The 19,452-nt window shown below is 43.4% G+C and overlaps 3 protein-coding genes and 1 pseudogene across 5 annotated transcripts in view; 1 reads left to right on the top strand and 3 right to left on the bottom strand.

Moving 5' to 3' along the window:
- The window catches only part of LOC119849428 (zinc finger protein OZF-like), a 776,365-nt gene that overhangs the window by 511,067 nt on the left and 245,846 nt on the right, over positions 1 to 19,452 (bottom strand). The window lies entirely within an intron of this gene.
- Positions 1 to 19,452, top strand: part of LOC119849371 — a 1,398,949-nt pseudogene that overhangs the window by 1,164,748 nt on the left and 214,749 nt on the right.
- The window catches only part of LOC119849376 (zinc finger protein 420-like), a 3,142,523-nt gene that overhangs the window by 3,113,559 nt on the left and 9,512 nt on the right, over positions 1 to 19,452 (bottom strand). The window lies entirely within an intron of this gene.
- Positions 1 to 19,452, bottom strand: part of LOC119849393 (zinc finger protein 436-like) — a 39,405-nt gene that overhangs the window by 10,546 nt on the left and 9,407 nt on the right. Inside the window, exons 5-6 of the mRNA XM_043503870.1 lie at positions 11,323 to 11,432; positions 10,488 to 10,614 (exon numbers count right to left, since the gene is read on the bottom strand). Of these exons, the coding sequence (XP_043359805.1) occupies positions 10,488 to 10,614; positions 11,323 to 11,432 (237 nt within the window). The remainder of the gene's footprint in view (positions 1 to 10,487; positions 10,615 to 11,322; positions 11,433 to 19,452) is intronic.

The following is a 19,452-nucleotide window of genomic DNA, read 5'->3' as shown; positions in this document are numbered from 1 at the left end:
TACCACCGAGACACTTAAGAACTGCCTAGGGGAAACTGAGACACTCCCACAATATTCAGAGGAAACATTAAGAACAGTCTCGTTTCGTCACACCTGCTATGTGAAAGGGATCACCAGTACAAAAGTTTGAGAACCACTGATCTAGACCATCCCTGACAGGTGTGTGTCTAACCTGCTCTTAAAAATCTCCAGTGATGGAGATTCCAGAACCTCCCTAAGCAATTTATTCCAGTGCTTAACCATCTTGACAGTTATGAAATGAAGTGGGGAACTAATTAATAAATTTGCACTACTCGTCTTGAGCAAAAAGAAAAGGAGTACTTGTGGCACCTTAGAGACTAACAAATTTATGAGAGCATAAGCTTTCGTGAGCTACAGCTCACTTCATCGGATGCATTTGGTGGAAAAAACAGAGGAGAGATTTATATACACACACACAGAGAACATGAAACAATGGGTTTATCATACACACTATAAGGAGAGTGATCACTTAAGATAAGCCATCACCAGCAGCAGGGAGGGGAAAGGAGGAAAACCTTTCATGGTGACAAGCAAGGTAGGCTAATTCCAGCAGTTAACAAGAATATCAGAGGAACAGTGGGGGGTGGGGTGGGAGGGAGAAATACCATGGGGAAATAGTTTTACTTTGTGTAATGACTCATCCATTCCCAGTCTCTATTCAAGCCTAAGTTAATTGTATCCAGTTTGCAAATTAATTCCAATTCAGCAGTCTCTCGTTGGAGTCTGTTTTTGAAGCTTTTTTGTTGAAATATAGCCACTCTTAGGTCTGTGATCGAGTGACCAGAGAGATTGAAGTGTTCTCCAACTGGTTTTTGAATGTTATAATTCTTGACGTCTGATTTGTGTCCATTCATTCTTTTACGTAGAGACTGTCCAGTTTGGCCAATGTACATGGCAGAGAGGCATTGCTGGCACATGATGGCATAGATCACATTGGTAGATGCGCAGGTGAACGAGCCTCTGATAGTGTGGCTGATGTGATTAGGCCCTATGATGGTATCCCCTGAATAGATATGTGGACAGAGTTGGCAACGGGCTTTGTTGCAAGGATAGGTTCCTGGGTTAGTGGTTCTGTTGTGTGGTGTGTGGTTGCTGGTGAGTATTTGCTTCAGATTGGGGGGCTGTCTGTAAGCAAGGACTGGTCTGTCTCCCAAGATCTGTGAGAGTGATGGGTCGTCCTTCAGGATAGGTTGTAGATCCTTGATGATGCGTTGGAGAGGTTTTAGTTGGGGGCTGAAGGTGATGGCTAGTGGCGTTCTGTTGTTTTCTTTGTTGGGCCTGTCCTGTAGTAGGTGACTTCTGGGTACTCTTCTGGCTCTGTCAACCTGTTTCTTCACTTCAGCAGGTGGGTATTGTAGTTGTAGGAATGATGCACACGATGAAGTGAGCTGTAGCTCATGAAAGCTTATGCTCTAATAAATTTGTTAGTCTCTAAGGTGCCACAAGTACTCCTTTTCTTTTTGCGAATACAGACTAACACGGCTGCTACTCTGAAAAGAGATCTTGTAGGTGTTTGTCTGAGGGGTTGGAGCAAATGCGGTTATATCGTAGCGCTTGGCTGTAGACAATGGATCGAGTGGTATGATCTGGATGAAAGCTAGAGGCATGTAGGTAGGAATAGCGGTCAGTAGGTTTCCGATATAGGGTGGTGTTTATGTGACCATCGCTTGTTAGCACCGTAGTGTCCAGGAAGTGGATCTCTTGTGTGGACTGGTCCAGGCTGAGGTTGATGGTGGGATGGAAATTGTTGAAATCATGGTGGAATTCCTCAAGAGCTTCTTTTCCATGGGTCCAGATGATGAAGATGTCATCAATGTAGCGCAAGTAGAGTAGGGGCATTAGGAGACGAGAGCTGAGGAAGCGTTGTTCTAAGTCAGCCATAAAAATGTTGGCATACTGTGGGGCCATGCGGGTACCCATCGCAGTGCCGCTGATTTGAAGGTATACATTGTCCCCAAATGTGAAATAGTTATGGGTCAGGACAAAGTCACAAAGTTCAGCCACCAGGTTAGCCGTGACAGTATCGGGGATACTGTTCCTGACGGCTTGTAGTCCATCTTTGTGTGGAATGTTGGTGTAGAGGCTTCTACATCCATAGTGGCTAGGATGGTGTTTTTAGGAAGATCACCAATGGACTGTAGTTTCCTCAGGAAATCGGTGGTGTCTCGAAGATAGCTGGGAGTGCTGGTACGAAGGGCCTGAGGAGGGAGTCTACATAGCCAGACAATCCTGCTGTCAGGGTGCCAATGCCTGAGATGATGGGGCGTCCAGGATTTCCAGGTTTATGGATCTTGGATAGCAGATAGAATACCCCAGGTCGGGGCTCCAGGGGTGTGTCTGTGCGGATTTGTTCTTGTGCTTTTTCAGGGAGTTTCTTGAGCAAATGCTGTAGTTTCTTTTGGTAACTCTCAGTGGGATCAGAGGGTAATGGCTTGTAGAAAGTGGTGTTGGAGAGCTGCCTAGTAGCCTCTTGTTCATACTCCGACCTATTCATGATGACGACAGCACCTCCTTTGTCAGCCTTTTTGATTATGATGTCAGAGTTGTTTCTGAGGCTGTGGATGGCACTGTGTTCTGCATGGCTGAGGTTATGGGGTAAGCGATGCTGCTTTTCCACAATTTCAGCTCGTGCACGTCGGCGGAAGCAGTCTATGTAGAAATCCAGGCTGCTGTTTCGACCTTCAGGAGGAGTCCACCCAGAATCCTTCTTTTTGTAGTGTTGGCAGGAAGGTCTCTGTGGGTTAGTATGTTGGTCAGAGGAGTGTTGGAAATATTCCTTGAGTCTGAGACGTCGAAAATAGGATTCTAGGTCACCACAGAACTGTATCATGTTCGTGGGGGTGGAGGGGCAAAAGGAGAGGCCCCAAGATAGGACAGATTCTTCTGCTGGGCTAAGAGTAGAGTTGGATAGATTAACAATATTGCTGGGTGGGTTACGGGAACCATTGTTGTGGCCCCTTGTGGCATATAGTAGTTTAGATAGCTTAGTGTCCTTTTTCTTTTGTAGAGAAGCAAAGTGTGTTTTGTAAATGGCTTGTCTAGTTTTTGTAAAGTCCAGCCACGAGGAAGTTTGTGTGGAAGGTTGGTTCTTTATGAGAATATCCAGTGTTGAGAGCTCATTCTTAATCTTTCCCTGTTTGCTGTAGAGGATGTTGATCAGGTGGTTCCGCAGTTTCTTTGAGAGTGTGTGGCACAAGCTGTCAGCATAGTCTGTGTGGTATGTAGATTGTAATGGAGCAGTGCAGGACAGTATACTCCTGAGGTACAGGGCTGGGAGCTGGGAGGATTTGGTGCCTTTCTCTGTGTGATTCATGAGTGGCTCTGGGAGCATTCAGGCAATCTAGCTGCATGTGGGGCTCCACATGCTGTTGTGCCGAGTGATCACAGGGCCTGGAGGGGTTTGCTGCTTGTCACTAGCAAAGCATTGTGAGAGAGAGCCCAGGTTGGACAGTTAAGGGGGAACAGCAGTCCCATGGTCCCAGGCTGCACCCCAGGGATCCCATCAGAGGCAAGATAGCCAGTTCAGGTAATTGTTTGCAGGAAAGAGACAAAGAAATGACCCTGATGGGAGGTTTGAAGAAGTTAGACCTGCCGAGGTGTCCATCAGGGGATGGTTAGCCAGGCAGGCATGAAGACCATTTTCCAATCTTTTTTTCCTACTGCAGAACAAACACTCCTTTGGTTTGCAGGAGACTCTTTTGTCATTGATCTCAGACTCCCGAAGGGAAGTAGTAAAGGTGTCTGCACTCAGCCTGACCCGCTGGGTAAGCACAGAGGATACTGTAGCCCAGGGCCTAGTTTAGGAGAAGAATTGTTGAATTCCACTCCAGGACACAGAAAGGCGTGAGACCCGACCCCAGGGTTGAGGAACTCAGAGAGAGGAGGAAGGGGACAGAAATGCAGCTAGCTCATCACTCACCGTGGTACTATGACAACCCCAGTGGGAAAACAGGGGGGTCTGAACCCCAAAACAAGGGTAGCATCTAATTGTTTGCAATATTACTGTGCTATAAAAGTGCTCAATAGAGCAAGGTCTTGTCTGAAAGCCTGCAATATGCTGGTCATTACTATCATTGTGAAATGTCCATCTGAATACCGCATGAGGAATTATGGATCCTCGCCTCTACGATGCTTTCGAGTTTGTGACCAGACAAATGGAGAAAAAAAGTTGTCTCTTGGACAGGAGCAGAGGCACCTAGCTACCGGTCTGCAACAGCATTCATGCCACAGTCCCTGCCAGTACCTGGCCTGAGCCAGGAAAGCTAATGACCCAACCAGCAGAACAAATTCAGTGATGATTGCTAGGAGTGTTAGTGATGATAATGTAGTATTTAGGCGTGTATATCTGCCTGAGATAGAAGTTTGGGTCTTGTTTGGCTCATTTGACTTCTGATATTTTTATATTCTTATTAATGTGTGTGAACAAAGAACAAAGACACCACGTGTTCCATCTGCCCACAAGCAGATGGGGTGAAAAGAGATAAGAGATAAAGCTAAAGTGTCACTGGGCAGAGTGGGAGAGGACATTCGAAGGACAGCCCTGCCTCAACTTCTCTCCCAAGATAAGGTCAAGCAACCAGCTGGAAAGGGCAAGGGGAGATGGGTGGGGGGGTAAGGTATAAAAAACACTGAAAGCCAAAGAAATGCCTGTCCCTGACCAAAGCACAACCTCACTCCTTACCCTTCCCATGGGATACAAAAGAGGTGACACTGAGCCCCCAGACTCATAACCCTCCAAAACAGAACATGACCATAAATTGTAAGGAGGTGGATCACGGGCATGCACTGCAGGTATAATTTTGCCTTCTAGAGAAGCGGAAACTGGGACACTGGGAAAAAGGCTCTGCCGGCGTGTAGACCTATGCTTATGCTTGATGAACGCCAATAAACATCGCATTGCCTGCTCTTTGCTTGCTCATCTTCTGCTTTCTGTCTGCATGACAAGAAGCAGGGGAGGGCGAAGGGAAAGCCGGTCCCTAACAATGATGTAAATTAACCAGGGGGGAATCAAAACAATGGAAAAGCCATTTACATGCAAACGAGTAGGGGATGGGAAGCGCACAGAAAGAGAACAACAGGAGGAAGCAATACTGGCTCTTGAAACAGAGACATTTCGTGGGGAGATAAGGTGGGTAAAAAGACAATTGAGCAGGAGACACAGGAACCAATTGCTCTGGGTTTTGCTGTGTTGGATCCTGGCTAAACACTAGCTGGCCACGCTGGAAGGAGGAGTGTGGGGAGCAAACGACTTTGAACAAAAAAAACCTAGTTAGTTAAAAAGAAAAGGAGTACTTGTGGCACCTTAGAGACTAACAAATTTATCTGAACGTAAGCTTTCGTGAGCTACAGCTCACTTCATCGGATGCATTTGGTGGAAAATACAGAGGGGAGATTGATATACACACACAGAAAACATGAAACAATGGGTTTATCATACACACTGTAAGGACAGCGATCACTTAAGATAAGCCATCACCAGCAGCAGGGGGGGGAAAAGGAGGAAAACCTTTCTTGGTGACAAGCAAGGTAGGCTATTTCCAGCAGTTAACAAGAATATCTGAGAAACAGTGGGGGGCGGGGGGGAGAAATAACATGGGGAAATAGTTTTACTTTGTGTAATGACTCATCCATTCCCAGTCTCTATTCAAGCCTAAATTAATTGTATCCAGTTTGCAAATTAATTCCAATTCAGCAGTCTCTCGTTGGAGTCTGTTTTTGAAGTTTTTTTGTTGAAGAATAGCCACTCTCAGGCCTGTAATCGAGTGACCAGAGAGATTGAAGTGTTCTCCAACTGGTTTTGGAATGTTATAATTCTTGACGTCTGATTTGTGTCCATTTATTCTTTTACGTAGAGACTGTCCAGTTTGACCAATGTACATGGCAGAGGGGCATTGCTGGCACATGATGGCATAGATCACATTGGTAGATGCGCAGGTGAACAAGCCTCTGATAGTGTGGCTGATCTGATTAGGCCCTATGATGGTGTCCCCTGAATAGATATGTGGACAGAGTTGGCAACGGGCTTTGTTGCAAGGATAGGTTCCTGGGTTAGTGGTTCTGTTGTGTGGTGTGTGGTTGCTGGTGAGTATTTGCTTCAGACTGGGGGGCTGTCTGTAAGCAAGGACTGACCTGTCTCCCAAGATCTGTGAGAATGATGGGTCGTCCTTCAGGATAGGTTGTAGATCCTTGATGATGCGTTGGAGAGGTTTTAGTTGGGGGCTGAAGGTGACGGCTAGTGGCGTTCTGTTATTTTCTTAGTTGGGCCAGTCCTGTAGTAGGTGACTTCTGGGTACTCTTCTGGCTCTGTCAATCTGTTTCTTCACTTCAGCAGATGGTTATTGTAGTTGTAGGAATGCATGATAGAGATCTTGTAGGTGTTTGTCTCTGTCTGAGGGGTTGGAGCAAATGTGGTTATATCGTAGAGCTTGGCTGTAGACAATGATCTGGATGAAAGCTAGAGACATGTAGGTAGGAATAGCGGTCAGTAGGTTTCTGATATAGGTGGTGTTTATGTGACCATCGCTTATTAGCACTGTAGTGTCCAGGAAGTGGATCTCTTGTGTGGACTGGTCCAGGCTGAGGTTGATGGTGGGATGGAAATTGTTGAAATCATGGTGGAATTCCTCAAGGGCTTCTTTTCCATGGGTCCAGATGATGAAGATGTCATCAATGTAGTGCAAGTAGAGTAAGGGCATTAGGAGACGAGAGCTGAGGAAGCGTTGTTCTAAGTCAGCCATTAAAATGTTGGCATACTGTGGGGCCATGCGGGTACCCATCGCAGTGCCGCTGATTTGAAGGTATACACTGTCCCCAAATGTGAAAGATACAGACACAGATACAGATACAGATACAGACAGACATCATCTTCCTCTCCAAATGCAAACAGATGGACATCAGACCAAAAGGACTGAAGGTAAAAAAATCCATTACAATCTACATACCACACAGACTATGCTGACAGCTTGTGCCACACAATCTCAAAGAAACTGCGGAACCACCTGATCAACATCCTCTACAGCAAACAGGGAAAGATTAAGAATGAGCTCACAAATCTGGATACTCTCATAAAGAACCAACCTTCCACACAAACTTCCTCGTGGCTGGACTTTACAAAAACTAGACAAGCCATTTACAACACACACTTGGCTTCTCTACAAAAGAAAAAGGACACTAAGCTATCTAAACTACTACATGCCACAAGGGGCCACAACAGTGGTTCCCGTAACCCACCCAGCAATATTGTTAATCTATCCAACTCTACTCTTAGCCCAGCAGAAGAATCTGTCCTATCTCGGGGCCTCTCCTTTTGCCCCTCCACCCCCACGAACATGATACAGTTCTGTGGTGACCTAGAATCCTGTTTTCGACGTCTCCGACTCAAGGAATATTTCCAACACACCTCTGACCAACATATTAACCCACAGAGATCTTCCTACTAACACTACAAAAAGAAGGATTCTGGGTGGACTCCTTCTGAAGGTCAAAACAGCAGCCTGGACTTCTACATAGAGTGCTTCCACCGACGTGCACGAGCTGAAATTGTGGAAAAGCAGCATCACTTACCCCATAACCTCAGCCATGCAGAACACAATGCCATCCACAGCCTCAGAAACAACTCTGACATCATAATCAAGAAGGCTGACAAAGGAGGGGCTGTCGTCATCATGAATAGGTCGGAGTATGAACAAGAGGCTACTAGGCAGCTCTCCAACACCACTTTCTACAAGCCATTACCCTCTGATCCCACTGGGAGTTACCAAAAGAAACTACAGCATTTGCTCAAGAAACTCCCTGAAAAAGCACAAGAACAATTCCACACAGATACACCCCTAGAACCCTGACCTGGGGTATTCTATCTGCTACCCAAGATCCATAAACCTGGAAATCCTGGACGCCCCATCATCTCAGGCATTGGCACCCTGACAACAGGATTGTCTGGCTATGTAGACTCCCTCCTCAGGCCCTACGTTACCAGCACTCCCAGCTATCTTCGAGACACCACTGACTTCCTGAGGAAACTACAGTCCATTGGTGATCTTCCTAAAAATACCATCCTAGCCACTATGGATGTAGAAGCCTCTACACCAACATTCCACACAAAGATGGACTACAAGCCGTCAGGAACAGTATCCCCGATAATGTCACGGCTAACCTGGTGGCTGAACTTTGTGACTTTGTCCTCACCCATAACTATTTCACATTTGGGGACAATGTATACCTTCAAATCAGCGGCACTGCGATGGGTACCCATATGGCCCCACAGTATGCCAACATTTTTATGGCTGACTTAGAACAACGCTTCCTCAGCTCTCGTCTCCTAATGCCCCTACTCTACTTGCGCTACATTGATGACATCTTCATCATCTGGACCCATGGAAAAGAAGCTCTTGAGGAATTCCACCATGATTTCAACAATTTCCATCCCATCATCAACCTCAGCCTGGACCAGTCCACACAAGAGATCCACTACCTGGACACTACGGTGCTAATAAGCGATGGTCACATAAACACCACCCTATATCGGAAACCTACTGACCGCTATTCCTACCTACATGCCTCTAGCTTTCATCCAGATCATACCACACGATCCATTGTCTACAGCCAAGCTCTACGATATAACCGCATTTGCTCCAACCCCTCAGACAGAGACAAACACCTACAAGATCTCTATCATGCATTCCTACAACTACAATACCCACCTGCTGAAGTGAAGAAACAGATTGATAGAGCCAGAAGAGTATCCAGAAGTCACCTACTACAGGACAGGCCCAACAAAGAAAATAACAGAACGCCACTAGCCGTCACCTTCAGCCCCCAACTAAAACCTCTCCAAAGCATCATCAAGGATCTACAACCTATCCTGAAGGACGACCCATCACTCTCACAGATCTTGGGAGACAGGTCAGTCCTTGCTTACAGACAGCCCCCCAATCTGAAGCAAATACTCACCAGCAACCACACACCACACAACAGAACCACTAACCCAGGAACCTATCCTTGCAACAAAGCCTGTTGCCAACTCTGTCCACATATCTATTCAGGGGATACCATCATAGGGCCTAATCACATCAGCCACACTATCAGAGGCTCGTTCACCTGCGCATCTACCAATGTGATCTGTGCCAGCAATGCCCCTCTGCCATGTACATTGGTCAAACTGGACAGTCTCTACGTAAAAGAGTAAATGGACACAAATCAGACGTCAAGAATTATAACATTCAAAAACGAGTTGGAGAACACTTCAATCTCTCTGGTCACTCGATTACAGACCTGAGAGTGGCTATTCTTCAACAAAAAAAACTTCAAAAACAGACTCCAACGAGAGACTGCTGAATTGGAATTAATTTGCAAACTGGGTACAATTAACTTAGGCTTGAATAGAGACTAGGAATGGATGAGTCATTACACAAAGTAAAACTATTTCCCCATGGTATTTCTCCCCCCCACCCCACCCCACCCCCCACTGTTCCTCAGATATTCTTGTTAACTGCTGGAAATAGCCTACCTTGCTTGTCACCATGAAAGGTTTTCCTCCTCCCCCCCCCCCCCCCCCCCCGCTGCTGGTGATGGCTTATCTTAAGTGATCACTCTCCTTACAGTGTGTATGATAAACCCATTGTTTCATGTTCTCTGTGTGTGTATATCAATCTCCCCTCTGTATTTCCCACCAAATGCATCCGATGAAGTGAGCTCACGAAAGCTTACGCTCAAATAAATTTGTTAGTCTCTAAGGTGCCACAAGTACTCCTTTTCTTTTTGTGAATACAGACTAACACGGCTGCTACTCTGAAACCTAGTTAGTTAAGTTAGGTTTTAGTCTCAGAAGCGTATTTTAACTTGGGTTTGTTTGTGACTATTTCTATCCCAATTCCCTCTCCTTGGTGTTAACAAAGAACGATTATTTAAGTAACACACTTACTTGTTTTACTGCACAAGTATCCCGGTGCAGAGCTGCACCCTGAGGAGTGAAATCAGCCAAACTAAGGCCATGTCTACACGAGAGATCTTACAGTGAGGCAGCTGCATGTAGCCGCTCTGCATAATTAAACCACCCCCAATGAGCAGCGGTAGCTATGTGGGCGGGAGAAGCCCTCCCACTTTCACAGCATGATGCACATTGGCGCTTATGCTGGTAAAGGGGTGATCTCACTTTGCTAGTCTGAGCTGGTTTGCGTGGAGTAGGCTGAGCGTTGCAGTGGAGGCCAGTGGCAGGCAGCTTCTTTTCACTCTGCCGGAATTAAACCCCAGTTTTGCCTTCGCAAAGAGAAGTTGTTAGACTTTGTGCGATACTGCGTCTGCTTTGTTCCCAGAGCGTTCTGTAGCAGGGGAGGGCAGAGGGCTAGTGTGTGTCACTGGCATGTCGGGGTGATGCTGAAATAGGGCAGAGTGGCGGTGGCATTGTGGGGTGTTGTGAACCTTAACTCTGCATTTCCCCTTCTAAGAACCGAGGGGACAGGAATCCTTACCCAGCGAGGTCACACTCTCATAGTTCTCCTGCATGACATCTCTGCAGAGGGCTCTCTGAGCGGGGTCCAGCAGAGTCCACTCTTCCCTGGTGAAATACACAGCCACCTCCTCGAAGGTCACCGGTCCCTGAAAGAGCAAGAGTCCCACACTCAGTGCCTGCTGCCCCACTCACAGCCCCACCATTCATGGGGAAGAGGGATCTACCAGATGGAAGCTCTGGGAGGCTCACAATCAGCAGATCCCTCCTCCACCCTGCTCAGAGCAGCCAGAAGGCCTCAGAGCGAGGTGAGAAGAGAACTTCTCGTGCTTCCCAGCAGATAGAGGGGGCAGGGTCTTCACATTCATCACACACCTACTAGCCAGAGCCTGATACAGGAGATGAGGCCCCTAGCAGGCTCCAGGCCTCCTGGTAGGAATCCCAACCCCCTCCCCATTGCCAACAGCTGGATGTCAGAGTTTGGGGCATCTCCTCTAAGCCCCTCTGGTGGGTGACCCCTTCATGTTGCTCAGAAGCCTTAGGTTGGTAGGCTGAGACTCCAGCACTAGTAATCTGGTAAATTTTCCCAGCCCAGGCCAAGGGGTTTGTTTCCTGTTCCACTAATAGGGTGATCTGAACCCCCAACCCCGCATAGGTCTGTTCCTAGAATCCAGGCCCTAGGTTGAACAAGTCCCAGCAGGTTCGCCACACCCCGACCCCCTCCCTTTCTCCACCCTGTGGATTTCCTGCCCCCTCCCACCTCTTGACCGAACTCCCAAGCAATCCCCACCTCCTCTGTATTTTTTGCCCCCCTCTCTGCAGCACGAACCCACCAGCAACTCCCTCAGAAACCTTACCTGGACTGGCTCCACCGCAGCCATTGTCCTTCCTCGTCCCCAGGGAGGGTGTGAGCATCCGGAGCCAAAGGCAGGTGTTACTCTACAGCCTGTCAGGGCAAGAAGGGGGACTGGGGAGATTTCAGAAGGGGCTTTAATGCATTTCACATCACGATTGCCCCTGGCTCTTTCCCTACCGACAGATTTTTCTTAAGAGCAGGTTAGACAAACACCTGTCAGGGATGGTCTAGATACTACTTAGTCCTGCCTTGAGTGCAGGGGACTGGACTAGATGACCTCTCGAGGGCTCTTCCAGTCCTATGATTCTGTGGAATTGAATCAGCTCCACTGGTAGACCTGATGCCCAGAATTCTTTCGGGCTGCATTCACCTCTCCAGTTTTATTCTGGTCTATGTCTCATGTTCCTAAAGCTCAGGTTTACAGCCGGCCAATGGCAGGGGTCAGGAAGGGATCTCTCCCTGCCTTCGCCCTTCCAAATGTATTCTGGGAGGTTTTTTGTTTTTATCTCCTTCCTCTGAAGTATCAGGCATGGTGACGGCTGGAGATGGGACACTGGGCGGGGGCAATAGTTTCCCTGTCAGGGCCCTCAAGCATCTCACTCCCCATCTCCCATTCTCTGCCTCTGGCATATAACAGTCTAGTCTGCTGTGGGCTGTGATACTTTGATCTCACTCTGGCTGTTGGGTTTAGGAGGTGGGTGGGGTTGGTGGCCTGTGAAACAGGAGGTCAGATCAGATGATATAGTGGACCCGTCGGACCTGAAACTCTCTGACTCTATAACTGGACCAGTTTGGGACCCTGTCACCACTCTCCCCACTTACTTCTCCTTCAGTTTCTCTATCTCCTTCCCCGTCTCCCCTCCCTCCAGCTGGGAGACTTGGCGCACACCTACGGTCTGGGTTCCCTCCCACTCCTGCAATCGCTAACAGCAGCGAATGCCATTTGGGATACAAACTTGCTGCCCCGTCCCCATCTCTGCTAATCACCAAAGGGGGTTCCTGTGATAGACACCCAGCAGTGAAAGGGTTACTGTGCACAGCTCCAAGGTCCCTATTTCCACAGCTGGGATTGTGAAATAAGGGAAGAGACTTTGAAATGTGGGTTTTATCAGAATGACGAGTCCCCAGGGTTGGTCCACATATGCTATAGCACCAGCAGTCCATTCATACTTATATCCCCTGGGAGAATAACATGAGGGGGAAAAGGAGTCCAGGAGAGCTGGCTGTATTTTAAAGAATCCTTATTGAGGGTGCAGGAACAAACCATCCTGATGTGTAGAAAGAATAGCAAATATGGCAGGCGACCAGCTTGGCTTAACAGTGAAATTCTTGCTGATCTTTAACACAAAAAAGAACTTACAAGAAGTGGAAGATTGGACAAATGACCAGGAAGGAGTATAAAAATATTGTTAAGGCATGCAGGAGCGAAATCAGGAAGGCCAAATCACACTTGGAGTTGCAGGTAGCAAGAGATGTTAAGAGTAACAAGGGTTTCTTCAGGTATGTTAGCAACAAGAAGAAAGTCAAGGAAAGGCTGGGCCCCTTGCTGAATGAGGGAGGCAACCTAGTGACAGAGGATGTGGAAAAAGCTAATGTACTCAATGCTTTTTTTGCATCTGTCTTCACGAACAAGGTCAGCTCCCAGACTGCTGCACTGGGCAGCACAGCATGGGGAGGAGGTGACCAGCCCTCTGTGAAGAAAGCAGTGGTTTGGGACTACTTAGAAAAGCTGGACGAGCACAAGTCCATGGGGCCGGATGCGCTGCGTCCGAGAGTGCTAAAGGAGCTGGCAGATGTGATTGCAGAGCCATTGGCCATCATCTTTGAAAACTCATGGCAATCGGGGGAGGTCCCAGATGACTGGAAAAAGGCTAATGTAGTGCCCATCTTTAAAAAAGGGAAGGAGGAGGATCAGGGGAACTACAGGCCAGTCAGCCTCACCTCAGTCTCTGGAAAATCATGAAGCAGGTCCTCAAGGAATCAATTCTGAAGCACTTAGAAGAGAGGAAAGTGATCAGGAACAGTCAGCATGGATTCACCAAGGGTAAGTCATGCCTGACTAATCTAATTGCTTTCTATGACGAGATAACTGGCTCTGTGGATGAGGGGAAAGCAATGGACTTTAGCAAAGCTTTTGACGTGGTCTCCCACAGTATTCTTACCAGCAAGTTAAAGAAGTATGGGCTGGATGAATGGACTATAAGGTGGATAGAAAGCTGGCTAGATCGTCAGGCTCCATGGGTAGTGATCAATGGCTCCAGGTCTAGTTGGCTGCTGTTATCAAGAGGAGTGCCCCAAGAGTTGGTCCTGGGGCCGGTTTTGTTCAATATCTTCATTAATGATCTGGAGGATGGTGTGGACTTCACCCTCAGCAAGTCTGCATATGACACTAAACTGGGAGGAGAGGTAGATACACTGGAGGGTAGGGATAGGAAACAGAGGGCCCTAGACAAATTAGAGGATTGGGCCAAAAGAAATCTGAGGAGGTTCAACAAGGACAAGTGCAGACTCATAGAATCATAGAATATCAGGGTTGGAAGGGACCTCAGGAGGTCATCTAGTCCAACCCCTTGCACTTAGGACGGAAGAATCCCATGCACTACTATAGACTAGGGACCAAATCGCTAGGCAGCAGTTCTGCAGAAAAGGATCTAAGGGTTACAGTGGACGAGAAGCTGAATATGAGTCAACAGTGTGCCCTTGTTGCCAAGAAGGCCAATGGCATTTTGGGATGTATAAGTAGGGGCATTGCCAGCGGATCGAGGGACGTGATTGTTCCCCTCTATTCGACATCGGTGAGGCCTCATCTGGAGTACTGTGTCGAGTTTTGGGCCCCACACTACAAGAAGGAAGTAAAAAATTGGAAAGCGTCCAGCGGAGGGCAACAAAAATGATTAAGGGACTGGAACACATGACTTATGAGGAGAGGCTGAGGAACTGGGATTGTTTAGTCTGTTGAAGAGAAGAATGAGGGGGGATTTGAGGGGGGAGCTGCTTTCAACTACCTGAAAGGGGGTTCCAAAGAGGATGGATCTCGACTGTTGTCAGTGGTAGCAGATGACAGATCTAGGAGTAATGGTCTCAAGTTGGGATGATTTAGTTGGGGATTGATTCTGCTTTGAGCAGGGGGTTGGACTAGATGACCTCCTGAGGTCCCTTCCAACCCTGATATTCTATGATTCTATGAAGTTGCAGTGGGGGAGGTTTAGGTTGGATATTAGGAAAAACTTTTTCACTAGGAGGGTGGTGAAGCACTGGAACGCGTTACCTAGGAAGGTGGTGGATCTCCCTCCTTAGAGGTTTTTAAGGTCAGGCTTGACAAAGCCCTGACTGGGATGATTTAGTTGGGGATTGGTCCTGCTTTGAGCAGGGGGTTAGACTAGATGACTTCCTGAGGTCCCTTCCAACCCTGATATTCTATGAGTCTATGATATCATGTTCTCTTCCCGTTCATAATTAATGAGGACACAAAATAATGATCTAGTCTGGTGTTTCAACCGCCTGTTGGCTAAGGAAAGGCAATGCGGCATTGAGGAGTAGGGGCTGTAAGATTTTGAAAGTTTTATTACGCTCTAAAGCAAAGAAAATCTCATTGCCCCACATCCAGTGCCCCCTTATCCATTACAATCAAGTATTCTCCGTCAATTGCTTGAAACACACGCATACAATTTATATACAGGCTCGGCACGGATACGTGTTTAATTCTTACTTTTACAGTTATTATACGAAGGGGTGTCAGAAAAAACTGACTTCAAATAAGCATTCTCTTGTAATAACTGGGTCTAACATTTGTAATCTTGACTGTAAAAAGTATATGAAAGTTCTTAAGAGGTTACAACAACCTATAATAAAAGTAGTCAAGTTATTTTCAAGAATGAATGCTATGCATGGGTGCAAGAAGACCAGACGGAGACAATTAAATTAGTCTAAACAAAAGAGAGCTACTGATACAGTTCAAGGATAATACTATGGATATGCGTGCTAAACAAGAAAATATGGGAATGAGGCTACTTATGCCAAGTCTGTCCTGGCGGAAATAGATTTAGTTAGGAAACAAAATAAATTATGCCTCTCCCTTTTAATACTTTTGGAGGTTCTTAAAAAGAGACTTGGGGGAAAAAGTCATCTCCCACGCACCCTGACTTGCCATCATTGCATCTCGTCTTGAATCATCTCACTTTCCTCAACCCCAAGTCAGAAGAAACAAAGCAAACTGAAAGACTGTTGTCCTTAGAGGCCTTGTTTTGATTATGTTTTAACCTATATTCCCTCTTTCCTTTCTTCTCCTGTGATGAGTGATTATAATTTGCATTTTTTATTTTTGGCTGTAGACATATCCTGTTTGTTTTTCTTAAAGTCTCTAAGTGGTTGTAAGTTACATTATTTTCTAAAAAGACCCCATAAAAAAAGCAAGGCTAGTAATTAAACTCATCCTGTTATCCCAGAAGCCAAGCATTCTGTGCCTTTACCCTCCAGTGCAACTCCTTTAAATAATTCTAGCCGTTTTAGCTCTGCTGAAACTGCTTCCCATAAATTAACGATCATAACGGATGAAAAGGAATGTATTGGAAAAACCTTTAAGATTCTATCTTAAATGTATAAAATCATTCCAAGAAATATTAATTATTTTCAGGTACAATTTAAGCATAAAAAATAAGTTTAGAGTAAAAAATGTAATTAAAAAAACTATATCTATTTTTAAAAGAATAATGTAAAAACAGGAAAACATCTAAATTTGTGTTTTAACAAAATTAGCTACTAATAACAGTTTTATTAATTTAAAGGGTAAAAATCAGCTACAGTCTGTGTGGCAAGAATTAAATAGTGTGCTAAAAACAGTCAGTTTAAAATGTACATACATTACTAACAAATTTTAAAAATTCACAAATAAATAACTTCTCCATTTAAAAAAAAAAATCAAAAACGCTCTCAATACATTAACTTAAACTCTCAAATAAGCGTTAAAAAAGCTCAGCCTTTATTTTTTTTAAAAAATTAATATCAGCCATTCACAAATGTTACCAGCTGTTACAAAATTTAGCAGTCTTAAAAAAAGAAGCACCAAAATTAGACTATATAAACTTAATAAAAAGAAAAACAACAATTGGTGTTACTATAATTAAAAGTGCAAAATAGTTACTGAAATTATTTTAATGTAATCATTAAAATAAAATGTAATAATTTCAAAAAGCAAAAAAAATTGGCATTATAAAATTACATATTATTTAAATCTTCAAGTGACATTGAGAGAAGAGCTAAAAAATTTAAGAGAAAAGTTAATTTAAAATATTCAGTGGTGCAAGAACAATGTAACATTGTTAAGTCAGCAAAAAAGCAAACTTGTGTCACCTTTGTGTCCTCTGAAAACTGTTAAAAAAGCATTAAAATAATTAGCAAAAAAATAAAAAAAAAATAAAGCAAGCACGTGGTAATAACAATACAAACAGTAAACAAAAGCAACTCCAAAGCAGTTAGTAAAAATATTCCATATTTAAACCAAATAATAAAAAATATTAATCCATATAATCCAAAATGCTAATATTTACATGTGCTTAACTGTTGTGAAAGAAAGCAAGAAAGCCCACAAAACGCACATCTGGCAAAAAAAAAGTTAGTTTTCACAGACTTAAATAAAATACAGTTATTAAAACAAATGTCTATTAAAAAGGTTACAAAACAAATCTTTATCAACAGTGTCAGCAGAGTTTTACATGAATGTGACTTGGTTTAAGGAGAGAATATGGCATATTTAAGAACTCCCTCACAGCCTGGCAAATAGCTTATAATATTAAAACAAAAAAGACAAGTATTTCTAAGTCTTATAAAAAGTTAAGGCAAACCTACTTTGGAGATCAAAAACATCCCCAATGTAAAGACCATAGTTTTAAGGAACTTTTAATCAGGAAATTAAATTCTCAGATACAAAACTACCTACCATGCCCAGCTTACCTAAGAACAAATTCACTGGTATAAATGGTGACAGTTTTAGATTTTGAATACAAAGTTTTACCTATTTAAAGGACAACCCTAAAACCCACCAAAGGCCTGTTAAAATCTGGTGGAACAATTCCAGAAGTAGCACATGTAGTTGGTGAATTTTCTGTAGAAATTCAACCCATTGCCGAAAAATTTCCCTGTAAACACTAATTCAGAAAGGACAAGCATGGAGTTATCCTACAGCTAATTACATTCCACTCCATGTTTCCAGGAAACTAGCCTAATATTAGCACAGCTCCCCCCCCCACCTCTTAAATTTTAAGGAGGGTAATGCCTTTATTTTAGTGAATAATCCATTGTCTAAAATGATTAAAATTCCTCTCCACTATTTAATTTAGGTATTGTGTCATCTTCCACACAGAAAGGCAGAAAGTTCGTCCCATCAGTCACCATGATTGGTAAAGTTAAAAACTAACCCCTCCAAAATATTATCAAGGAGGGTATGTGTTATGCTGTATCTTCCTTTCAATTTAGGATTTATTTTAAAAAATTCTCCCTACACCTAGCTAATTAATGGGCAAAAATGAGTTACATTTAAAAAATAAAAATCAATCAATGAAGTCCTGTTTAATGTTTAACAATCTAACATACTAGGTAAAGTTTTAAAAAAATTAAATTCATCCTCCAAAAGCAGCATATAATTTTCCAAAGCGAGTGAATAAATTAACAAAACTGGCAATAGTTTAGCCTAAAAAGAAAATAAAGAATTAAAAAAAATCATTCCAAAATGTCTGCCTGAATTGTTAAAAAAAACAAAACACAAACATCTCCACAAAGTAAAATTTAAAACCTCTTCAAAATCAAATCTAGTGTATATAAAACAATATTGTATTCTTAGCTTCTGAAAAATCCATGCAAATTATTTTATTTTTAATACATACACCCTTGTGGCCAGTTTTTTTTTAATTTAATCAAATTTTAACAATGCATTATAAACAACTAAACAAATGCTCCTAAACTGGTAGCAAATTCCATTTATAAATCAAAACTTAGCCAAGCTAAGTAAAAAGAAAAAAGAAAAAGAAAAGAAAAGTGTTTTACCACATCTTAAATGTAGTGAACACTTTTTAAACCCTAAAAGTAGTTCCAAAACACCAACATAAGCTACTTTTTGCTTTAAAAAAGGTCAATGTATCTGGGGAAAAAAATGTCCTGGGGATAAAAATGTCCTCAAATTTAATTGTTTCATTCACAAAAATTGACCTAAAGTAAATAAAATAAAATAATAAATAATAATAATAATAATGTTTTAATTTTAGTACATCTAAAAATCATGTAAAATCCCAATGAATATATGCTAAAACAATTTAAAAATGCTTGTCAAAACTGTCTTTAGTAAAAAGTCAATTAAAAAAAAGAGTAAATTATCTGGGCTTTAAAATTTCCTCTAATGATCTACAACCCCCAAGTTCATAAAGTGTAAATTCTAATGAATTAAAAAAATATATCAGAAGTACATAATTTTCTGTAACCCTGCAATTACTGCAATTCATCCCAGAATATGCTAGAATACACTTCAGTAATTTTACAAGTACATCAGGATTGGGACTGAGAACCTGCACAAAAACAGACTAAAAAAAAAAAAATTATCAACAAAATTAATTCAAGACCCTAGCTTAATTTACCTTCAAAGAAGCAAAAAGTGTTACTTAAAGATTGTATATACAGAAGTCGGTATAAGTGCCAAGCTATTAATTATGCAATCAAAAAGTTAATTGCTGTAAAAAAATACTCAAACTATAAAAAAGAAATAATAAAAAAGTCACGATTAACATTAACCACCAGTCTTTAAAATAACTAAAATCCAATAACATTTTTAAAGTAAAGTGTCAAGTGCCAAACTAATCTCCTAAATTCTGGGGGGGAGGGAGGGAGGAGGGGAAGAGTAAATATGAAGTATTTTAAAAATAGTTTGCAAAAGCACAAAATTAACCCAACTACATCAACATCAGGACAAAAAGAACACGGAGTACTTGTGGCACCTTAGAGACTAACAAATTTATTTGGGCATAAGCTTTTGTGGGCTAAAACCCATTTCATTGGATGCATGCAGTGGAAAATACAGTAGGAATATATATATATATATTTTACAGTCACCTACTACAGGACAGGCCCAACAAAGTAAAAGAACACA

The sequence above is a fragment of the Dermochelys coriacea genome, chromosome 28, assembly GCF_009764565.3.
Source record: "Dermochelys coriacea isolate rDerCor1 chromosome 28, rDerCor1.pri.v4, whole genome shotgun sequence".
Lineage (NCBI taxonomy): Eukaryota > Metazoa > Chordata > Testudines > Dermochelyidae > Dermochelys > Dermochelys coriacea.
Note: the sequence above shows the minus strand (reverse complement) of the source record. Positions and strands in the feature narration are given on the sequence as shown.